General features: G+C 35.0%; 2 protein-coding genes across 3 annotated transcripts in view; one reads left to right on the top strand and one right to left on the bottom strand.

Annotated features, from left to right (window-relative positions):
* Positions 1-4,219, bottom strand: part of LOC117112242 (inverted formin-2-like) — a 48,989-nt gene extending 44,770 nt beyond the window's left edge. Inside the window, exon 1 of one of the 2 annotated variants that reach the window (XM_033255309.1) lies at positions 3,727-4,219. The gene's annotated coding sequence lies outside the window, so the exon portion shown is untranslated. Of the gene's footprint in view, positions 1-205; positions 316-3,726 lie in introns of those variants that run through there. The other variant, XM_033255313.1, reaches the window with a different exon arrangement.
* LOC117112243 (DPH3 homolog) lies at positions 1,429-8,482 on the top strand. Its single transcript, XM_033255315.1, has 3 exons — positions 1,429-1,599; positions 2,951-3,025; positions 6,877-8,482. Exons 1-3 carry the CDS (start codon positions 1,435-1,437, stop codon positions 6,937-6,939), a joined length of 303 nt encoding a protein of 100 aa, XP_033111206.1. The 5' UTR covers positions 1,429-1,434; the 3' UTR covers positions 6,940-8,482.
* Positions 8,483-11,080: the final 2,598 nt, after the last annotated feature.

The raw sequence follows: 11,080 nt of genomic DNA, 5'->3' as shown, positions 1-11,080 counted from the left end.
ATTCCCTCCCCCACCCAGATTTCAGACGATGGCGCCGCCACCGGACTGGACTGAAATCGTAAAAAAAGTACTGAACAACCTGCGAGAAAAGGTGACCAGGCACTTCCAAAAAGTCAATTAAACTGGCCATACATTATGAAGTAATTTCAAAACGAAGTGTTGAATAAATAAAATGAATGGACTATCGATAAATTAATCAGCTTACCTTTTTCAATGAGATGTGATTTTAACACGAAGTATTGCCCTTACATGTCATTCTAATAACGCCACCACATTAAATGATTTTTTGTAAACTAAGAAGGCTAGCTTATACTCATTTAATAATACACCGTAGTGGGCCAGGAATGTATACTTTTGATCGGGATCTGATAAGCGGCGTATCCGAACAAATGTCATTATCACTTGCTTTGAACTTTAGGCCTAAGTTTATATTTACGGTATGTTCAGTGCAACTGAAAGAGGTAGACCTACTTTTGAGGGACATCATGCGTCACAGTTAAGAGCGGGTTATAGCCAATTCTGCCTTTAATGTAATATTATTAGTATGTGATATAATTTTCTTTGTAAATAATTGTAATCATAAATATAACGCTAACAATAGCCTCGTAATAGATTATCGCACCATTAACAGACGTGGTCGGCGCCTTTCGTTTGCATTGTAAACTTTGTACAGACAGTAGGCCTATTTGTTTTCATACCGTAAAACCTCTGGGTTCTTTTCGAGATGGGCCTCTTTTTGAGATGACCTCTTTTCCAGATAACTTTTGCAAACTCTGTAAGTGGTGGGGGGGGGGGGCGATATTTTGGAATTTCTACTATAAGAATTTTTTCAACATGGAATTTGAAATTCTGTCTAGGCCTATTTTATTTTATTTTATTTTTTAATTTTAATCGTGTTAGTGCAATAAAATAATATTAGGTACCGGTAGTTTTCGCTGCACGACGTCAACGCGATAGCTACGCCCCTTTTGTAAACAAATTGAAAACGCATGTGCAAACCCGTAACTAACGTACGTCGAGCACCTAAAATCCTGAAATCACCGTACTTCGCATGCAACGCAAGATGAATAAATTATGACGTCATCCGTTAACGTTAAAGGTTAAACGTCGTGCGGCGAAAACTACCTATTGATACCCGCCACCACTTCACCTTCGCTCACCCCATTTCAAGACTTCTAGATGCGCCACTGGTGGCGAAAGAGGGGCGCTCAATTTTCCCCGTCCCGGCGGCAGCAGCCAAGCATATTTAACAAGTTAGTCTAGTCAAAATCATAATAGGCCTAGGCCTAAATTAAAATGGCTAAAACTCCAAATTCCACTTTTAAAGCCGAAATAATATCAGCAAGAAATAATAAATTATACATCAATAATAATTATTCTAATGAATATTCAGGACCCACTCTACATCAACTTTGAACTTATCTCTGACGTCACATGCCATGTGTTGCGCAACCCAAACAGCATCGCAGGAGGGGAGAAGAACTCTGTAAAATGACTGTTTTTCACGACGAAATTGAAATAGAAGACTTCGAATATGACGAAGAAACTGAAATATATCATTTTCCATGTCCTTGTGGTGATAGATTTGAGATATCACAGGTAAATACTGGTATTACGTACATATTATGCTAGGCCTAGGCTTGTCTCTCAGTTCGAGCCACGTCTCCCTATTTTTTGACCGGTGTTACGCAGTCGGTGAACTGCGTACGGAGATTAACAGTAGGCCTTGGCGGCTTAGCTTAGGCGACTTTCAGCTACTATCCAACAAGTAGCTTAAATTAGGATAGGAGGGAAGCTTAGCCGAGGCTAAACCAAAGTAAAAATAAAATACAGCAGCAGGCCTAGGCCATCGCCCTCTATGACATAAGCCTAGGTTACATAAACTTGCTAAATAAAATATGAAAATTTGCTGAAGATGAGTTTCTGAGTTTTCTTCTTGCTTGGTTGTGGGTGTTCAGGAGGCATCCCAAATTCCCAGAGACTCCCACTAAGACTTTGGTACAGAAGCCTGTAGAGGCCGCCAGATAATTAACAGCTCTTAAATTTTAATTCACTGGTGGCGCTAACAGACTTCATACTCAAGTCTTAAGCTGGTTACTCCCTGCGTACGACGCAACGGCAACGCGACAAAGAATGCATGCGAAGACGCGGACCCAATGGATCCACTGACAATCAGCAGACGGCGTTGCATTGTCTATCGCTCGCTGAATGCAAATGTGGATTCATCGTGCGACTGTCCTACGACCGTTGTACGACGTCCGGCTTAAGTGGGAGTCTTCGGGAAATTGGGACGCCTCCTGAACACCCTGTCCAAAGAATATGTGAAGGAACAGTGTTGGCATACAGTACAGTACAGCAGTATTATTATTTTAATTTCTGTATATTTTCAAGTTAATATACTACTACTACTAGTCTAGGCCTATGCTGAATGACTGCCCCAATTTCCAGAACTGAAGCTGGTATTTACAGCAGGCATAGGTACTACAGTAAATTTAGATACTGTATTTCAGACGAGACCATTTTTATACCTTGTTTCGTAAACTTATTTTCAAAGATCGTCAGAGGAGAGTTGAAAAAATATTGAAATAAAATCTTTTTGGTGAATGTAAACAGTGTAGTAATTATATAATTAGGAAGAAATATATAGGCTTACATATCTTATTTTTGGCAATTTCAAGGCAGCGACAGGCATAACACATAACATTTTTTTTTCCTGAAATGTCAATTTTTTGTGGCGACAGGTGTGCTAATTTTCTAAAAATAAATTTTATTTTTATTTGAAATCATCATTATTGGCAGGTGGCGGATTCACTAAACAAGGTATAAAAAGGTTTTGCCTTATTGTTGAAGTAACAACATAGATGTTGTTAAGCACATATTAACCAATTACTGTAACAGCAGCAATGGTTTAATTTAAAGAGTTTATTTATTATTGGATTTTGCCATGTAGGAGGACTTGATGAATGGGGAAGATGTAGCGACTTGTCCAAGCTGTTCTCTTGTCATCAAAGTTATCTATGATATTGTAAGTATTTCCTTTACACTAATATTTGAATTTTATAATTTTCAACCAGTGGAAGGGTACCTGGGAGCTGAAGTAAGAAGTCTATGTAGACAGTTTCAACAGAAATGAAAGAGTAAAATTTGTTTATAAAAAGTTATGGTTTGCTGTGCTTGGTATTTAATTTTACAATTTTTTTTTAGCACGACTGTACAGTATATTGCCTGTTCAAAGTAAACATCCTAAATTTTATTACAATGCAAAATATTTTGTCAATAAAAAATAGTGACTTTATTATAAATTAAAAAAAAAAACACTCCATAAACAGAAAGGAAAGTATTGAACAGTTAAAAATGATTATAGCAGTAGATAGTTAAGAATAAATTTTAATGTTAAAATAATGAAATTTGAAATTTGTTGTGAAATAATAAAGTTTATTAAGTTTGGGTTTGCTAACAATGATCATACTAAATTTTACTTCAAGTGCAAAAATTGTTTAATCAATAATAATACTGAATGAATTTAAATAATGTGTTGACAAACAAAACACTTTTACAGTTCCTACGGCAATAACATTTATTTATTACAGTATAAAAGATAAATACATAAATAGAGTAGCAGAAGACTAAAATGCACATTGAAATAAAATTTAACATATTGAAGTACATACATTTTTAAAATTAGGTTTGCTAAAAGCTAAAATTTAAGTCTTTATGCCTTCCTACCTTTCCTGTTCTTAATGTAATTAGCAGCCCCAAAAAAAGCTTGCTGTTTGGTGAACACTTCACACCAATAGTGAGTTGAGGAGCATGACAGGGATTTCAGCTCATCTAACTCATCTTAGATAATCAGTAGATAAATTTCAACCTGTTTGTTTTTATAATCTTTGTTCATATAACAATATACAATTCCAGTATATTTGTAACAGAGTGTTAAGTGTATTGGTCTAATCGAGCAAATTCCCTGGCAACAAAGGACAGTTCAAAAGCAGGCGGATTTGCACCATTGACAAGCAATGTACCGTATTATTGTAAACGTTGCATTAACCCGCTCCTATAAGTAGAAACACTTATTTATTATGTTTTCATATTGTTTTAGCATCATGGGGTCTGTTTCTTATAAACAGTTCAAAGAACTTTGGCCTTTTATAATGCTTGTTGAAAACTGGAGGTAAACACTGGCAGTTATTACTGTCCATAATTGGTCTTAAAGAATTATGGGTAATGTTACCCCTTTGGCTCTATAGATTCAAACTTATTTATAATCAGTGGAGTTGTGTTGAATAGTGTAGTGGTTAAGATGCTTGCCTTCCAATCCCAGGGTCCTGGGTTCAATTCCTCTCAGTGCTGCAGGATTATTTTGTCATAACCAAAAACAACTTCACTCCCTGAAAACCTTGAGATTTAGTATGTGTAAAGCATCGTGTGTTTGTCTTGTAAAAGGAATTGTCACCTACAAGTGGGTCAGTGATATATTCGCTATTGTGTGTGCCTAAATAAATAAAATATTTAAATAAATAGATAACAGAGGACAATGTTTTCTGCCCAATATGTTAGGGGTGCCTGCTACAGTACCCTGGCCCCGCTGGGTGGGAGGGGAACAAAAAAAATGTTACTTGCTTGTACATATTACAAAAATAGGCTCCCAGCGGTAGCGTGGGTCTATGCCCCGGGGAGACACTTGCGCTACCTATTTTACTGAAAATTATTAGGAACTTGAACTACCATTTACCAAAATCCGGTGTTGGTTGTACTACTATTACGGCCATGTAACCTACAAAATTAAACTTGTACTGGTTCCCGATGGCGAATAAGACCGCGGTTCTGTCTGTTCACTATCCCTACTGTTTGTGGCTATGTCTCAACGGTAGGTTTAGCACAGATGTTAGCAAAAAATCTTTGCTAACATCTTGTGAAAAATTATGTGACTTTAATATGGGACAGGGCAGGGACTTTAACTACCAAATTTACATGGTATTTCCTACACTTGTGCTACCAAGTCCTCGAAAATATACCCTATACATGCTGAAACTCTCCCATAAATTCCCACACTTGTGCTACCAAGTCCTCAAAAATACCCCCGTAAATGCGGCACCTAAATATTTAAGAGTGAGCCCCCGGGATCTATGCCCTATTTTGCCTTACTGTATTATGTATCCGAATGGGATTCGGTTATGTGTGGTGTTTTTATTATGACTTTTGTACAGTAATAAGGTACACACATGACCCATCATGAACCTCCACCAGATTTACCCCCTTTCAGCCATCTTTAACTGCTGTGCAGGGCAAAGACACAAAACCTAGAGTTTGCTACATTAAAAAAAACTCCACAAAACAGCATAACGTAAATGCTTGAATAAGCGCCGCGCTGCTTATACAATTTTTGGAGTCTTCAGTGCAGCACTTAGTGAAAAAAAAATCTGGTTTGGTGCTGTGCTTAAACGACAGCGGCGCTTATTCAAGCATTTATGGTATCCACCATTGCATTGTCAGATGTGACCTAGAAACTACCAATTAGTCGTCAGACAATAACAACTAACATAATCAAGAATTCATGTTTCACTAAATATTAATTAGAAATTTCAAAGAAACTTAAAAAAGAAAATCCAACCATGACAGTTTTGTATGAGATTAAAATATAAGAAATTAATTATTGTACATACCATAAAGTTACAAAGATTTTTAGGACTGCACTTGGCAAATAACAGTAGTCTGCATAAGTGATGAGTGTAATTAAAGAATAATTGTTTATTGTCATACAACACACCAGCTGTATAGTAATGTATGATTTATGGTGATTTTAGCCTGCGCTGTCCTAAACTGTTGTCTATTTGTGGTACTAGAAAATGATAGGGGTCAGATGGCAATGTTCAAGGCCAAGTGAGGGACATAAACTAAAAGATTTTGGCATCAGTTTTACTTGAGTGCAATAGATCAAGGATTGCAGTACATAAAATCCATGGTTATATCCTAAACAAAATGCTCTTAATAAATAATAATAATAATTTAATAGATTAGTTTTATAAAGTGCTTTTAAGCACTTAAAATGTTGTGAAACCTAAGTGCTATACAAAAGCTGAAATCGAAAAGAAAACAAAATAACCAACAAGTTAAAAAAAATCCTTTCAGGCGCAAAAAAGAAAATTAATCTCGGACTGTTTTACAGAACGAACAAACCCTTTCATTTACAATTTAGTGCAACATCATTTGAAACATTTTAAGCCATGCTGTGTATATTAAAGAACCAGGAGTCCCCAATTCTCTCCCAAGTCTTCCACCACCAGTCACAGGATTCGTTTGGAAATCGAGAAAGGTCTCCCGCACTTCCGCAAGCAAATAAGAATCCCCTGGAAAATAACCCATCTTTCGCAAATTTACGATATTTTCATGTTTTACTATTATATTATCCATTGTCTCCCAACCAATGGGTATTATTATTACAGATCTCCCGGAAATGGCTTCTTCCAATTTGGGAACCCCTAAAAGAACATAAAATAGTGGCTGTCACTTGGTGGACAAGCCAATTTATCAGCAGTGCGCTGCATTTGCTGTTAAGTCTCCGAGGAGCCCATCCCAAAATTTCATCGAATTTTTTTAGCTCCGATGAGGTCCTCAAGAAACACTCGGCTGATTGATTAGTAGATCTTTTTAGATCTACTGCCTCTATTATACTGCCCTCATGAGGCTGATTGATATAGTTGATTGATTAATAGATCATTTTTAAGCTCCCTCTATTATACTGCCCTCATGAGGCTGATTGATTAATAGATCATTTTTAAGCTCTACTGCCTCTATTATACAGCCCTCATCGAAGCTCTCAAGATTACAAGAACTTGTTTACATTATAATTGAGATAATTAACTTTATTTTTTCCAGGATGATTTCCTTGAGGGGGAAGTTGCTGCATCATCAGGTAACAAAGAGATGGATGTGGCTTAACTAAGCAAGCAGTTTTACTTTTACTAAAGTTACCAATTGAATAAAGTTGTCTTTCCTGATGAGGACGATTAGAGGAAGAAGCAAGAAACTCTTGCGGCAGCTCAGAGATCACGAGAGCCTACACTGTAGCCAGCCTTAGTAACATCGGTAGTCCCTGTAATTGCAAAGGTGGTTTGTTGGGCTGGGCTTAAAGTGCAGAGTAGTGGCACACTGGCCTGAACTTGATTATTATTTTATCAGGTTTGCTGGTTTAAATTAAGCCATTTACCGGTTATATTTTCTTAGGATATTTAGACATCGCATTTAACTATTATTATCGTTTGGTATCGTGCATTTTCAGAGGATACAAAGTGCCCAAAATCAAAGTTAATCACAAAAAAACAACCAGTCAAACAACTAGAGAACTTGTTAACTGTCGAGTAATTGTGATGTCACCTCATGTGTGACATGACATATTTGTCACATGAAAGTGTGGACAGCGCTTTAGAGGATAACAGATTTTAAGTACCCAGGGCACAGATGCCAGGTGTAGCTATATGATATGCATTCAATTTACATGGTTGATGAATGGATAAATTGTAGCGCTAACCTGTGTGAATGAAACCAAAGTTGAATACTGTAGGTCATTTAAGTATACAGTAAGATTAACAAAAATATAAGTAAGACTGTTTTTTTTGAGGCAAGATTTATATTTTTTATTAAAACTGCATTTTTTTTATTGTTAAATTGTTTCAAGTTAACCAAGACAACTAATGTTTATACTATTTACTCTGCAAGCATTTGTGACACAAGGTTGTTCCGCTTAAAATATAAACTGCAAGTTTTCGATTGCATTGCATTGTTTCTTTTAATAATAATAAGTGACACTTATAAAGCGCTCTACGCCAGCAAGCCGACCCCAGAGCGCATACAATCATCAAATTCAAACAAAACAATACAGAACTCGTCTCCGAAAAGTATAAATTGCTAATTACAGGATTTTGCCTTTACTTCAGGAAAGTTCGGTGCCAGCATCTAAAATCAGAACATTAACGGGTAACGCTTTTATCTATCCATGTCTTGTAATTTCCGATGGGAGAAAATTTATATATGTACACATACATATATATATATACATATATATACATATATATCAAATGTGAAGCACTTTGTAACATGGATCATCACTTTTGACTAAAAAAAATATTTTTAGTTCAAATTAGACTGCAAGCTTGTTTGTTGTGATTGTTTTAATAGCATTGCAGGGTTCCATCGAGTCAGTAACCCATAACCCAATGGCAATATGTAATCTAACTCAGTAGTATTTTGTCTAAACACAACAGGATTCCCACGGCCATTAAATATATGGAACAGTTGTAGAATGTGAAAAGCATCTACATGCTCCATAATACTGTACTAAGATATTAAATTAAATATAGCAAAGTGTGTATATTTTTCGATCATTTTATTACATTATTTTACATTTTATCAAGTAGGAAAAAATGTGCAGAAATTTTGATGTAATTTTTATCTTGTGTGTATATATTTATATAATAAATACTGAAAAAAAAAACAGTGGCTAGAATGCAACCTTATTTTATGCTACTTGTCATTAAATATGTTTTGTTACCTGAAAATGACAGTCATTAAAAAATAATTTTAAAGTGAACTTGCCTATTTTGCAGTAACATGCATATTATTAACTTGAGCAGAGAAATTATTGAATTATTTGTGTACCCTGATTTTAATACCAGTGGCTAATTAGAAAAATAATAACACTTCCAGTGACTGAAAATGTTTATCATTTTTCGCTGTAAACTTATGGTTACACTTTTTTTTTTTAAATATTGTACATTAATATCTATTTTCAAGTTGATAATTTTCAAAATGAGCAGTTTGTGTCCATTCAGGATTTCTCTATATTGTTCAATCCCTATCTGGTGCCACCACTAATCTGCAACTTTGCAATCTGCCATATGCCCATTAAAACCAATTTATCTGCACACAACACTGCAAAGCAATATATATTAAGGCTACCAGTATAGGCGGATGAACTCCATGGAGTTTTTTCACTGTCGGATAAAAAATTTTAAAAATTTGCCTATCCAAATAACGTTATTTTGACTGCCGGCCCCTAATAATTGGTCTAAAAAGCACATTTTGGACCATACTAAGCCTGTGAACCCTATGAGGGAGTTTTTATTCCAGGCCGTCGACCAAAGCTTCGCTTGGACCCCTTGTCGGCAAATTTCTCGCACCATCACTGCATCAATTATATTTTCACACTATCACAATATCACCAAGTGCATGGCAACTTTTATTTTATAATATAAAGACATTTTTAAACTAGAAAAGAAATAGAATGCTCATAATAAAAATTTTCCATTGAATTTTTATTTTCTTTAGTAAAATAGGCCTATGAATTATTATTCTTGAGCTGATTATAAGAAATATTTGTAATTTGGGTTTTCCATTTACAAGCTATGTTTCAGAAATATCCCATTTTCTTTGATCTTCAAAAACGAATTTATATACATTCATATTTTCATGCTCAAAGGAAATAAATATTCTGTCATTGTCATTTTTATTATTATGAGGTATATGCATGTTTCTATGTATGTGTATATTCATTGTATATGTCTATAATGCTTAAATTTGCATGTAGGTCTCTACTGTATCAAAATGCTTTTAAATTATTTTTCTTTTAAGAACTAAACACAAACACAATATTTCTTTAATCTGTATGTATTAAAGGTCTCATTTTGTAGAAATAAATACAACATAGAACACATGAACAATATCATTCTCCCTCCTTTCTAATATTCAATATCACGGTTTTTAAAACTAACATAACATTAAAATACACACCATGGATTTATTAATACATCCCCATGCTATAGAACAACAGTAAAACAAAATCAACAGAGGCAATACAGGGGCCATAACCCTGGTCAATATTGAATCGAGTACAGTAAATTTACATAGGCAGTCATAGTTCAGTTGCACTGATTGTAATATCCTGTAGCAGTGATCCCTCTATAGTTTGAAATTATTGGGTGGTCTGTAAAAACAGATGATGGCCATGGATTTCTAGCTAACCAACAAAAGGTGAGGGAATTGGAAAATGAACCATTGAATATTCTTAGATCTTTATACAACACTTTCCCAACGGACCATTCTTCTACGCTCCACCCCTACATATTGTTACTAAAGGTATCAGAAAACAACAGCGTAAAATCATATTCACATATGTGCGTTTGTGGGACATGTGTGTTTGTAGCTCATTTCTGATTGGTTAGTTTTTTAAGATGTATTGTCCCTTGCTAATGTCAAAAAATCAAAAAATAATTTTGAAATACACTTGCTCATATTGGAATGGCATACAAATTATTAACTTGAGCAAAAAAATTATTGAATTTAAAAAATGTATACCCTGATTTAAACCAAAAAATTATAATAAAAGTAGTGACTGGAAGTGTTTCTATCATTTTTCACTGTAAACTGATGGGTAGACATATTTTAAATACACTATTGTCTATGTTCAAGTTGATACTTTTATGTTACTTCAAAATGGGCAAGTTAATTTCAAAAAATATTTTTATGACTTTTTTTTATATTTAGCAAGGGACAATATCTCAACACCCCGGAATGGTCCATACAGTCTTGGAAGTGCCACTTATTAAACCACTTCCTGGCTTGGTCTGCATCAATACCGTTATTGGACGTGCAGTGGAAAAATAAAAATATGTTATACCAAACCCAGCATTTTTATGACTTCCTGTCATCAAATAGCATAGTAATTTTTAATTACTGTATTTCAATCAGTAGGTACACTCAACAGCTACTAAAAAGAAACCCGCTAGATAGGTTGAATAATAAGGAAATTGTTGACAATTTGATGCCTTACATAATTGTGAAACAACTTTGTGGTTTAACTTGTGGTTTAAAAAGGGGAAAAATGAGGTGGGTTTATAGGAGTGAAAATGAAAACACAAATAGAGGAAGTTGAACATTAAGTTTACCATTTTGGAAGTCGCTATGAAATGCATGTTTTGATGCTTTGTAGAACCCCTACACACTAGCGCACGTGAACCACTCACTTAGCAAGTGACCTCTACACGCTAGCGCACATGAACTGCTTACTCAGCAAGTGACCTCTACA

The sequence above is a fragment of the Anneissia japonica genome, unplaced genomic scaffold (genome assembly GCF_011630105.1).
Source record: "Anneissia japonica isolate Jap-2015-1 unplaced genomic scaffold, ASM1163010v1 scaffold1537_len634075_cov158, whole genome shotgun sequence".
Lineage (NCBI taxonomy): Eukaryota > Metazoa > Echinodermata > Crinoidea > Comatulida > Comatulidae > Anneissia > Anneissia japonica.
Note: the sequence above shows the minus strand (reverse complement) of the source record. Positions and strands in the feature narration are given on the sequence as shown.

Excerpts from the sequence above, each read along its gene's own strand:
- LOC117112243 (XM_033255315.1), top strand. The coding sequence starts at position 1,435 with ATGCCATGTGTTGCGCAACCCAAACAGCATCGCAGGAGGGGAGAAGAA. Across the intron at positions 1,600-2,950 it reads ATAGATTTGAGATATCACAG|GAGGACTTGATGAATGGGGA; the intron begins GTAAATACTGGT and ends TTTGCCATGTAG. Across the intron at positions 3,026-6,876 it reads TCAAAGTTATCTATGATATT|GATGATTTCCTTGAGGGGGA; the intron begins GTAAGTATTTCC and ends TATTTTTTCCAG.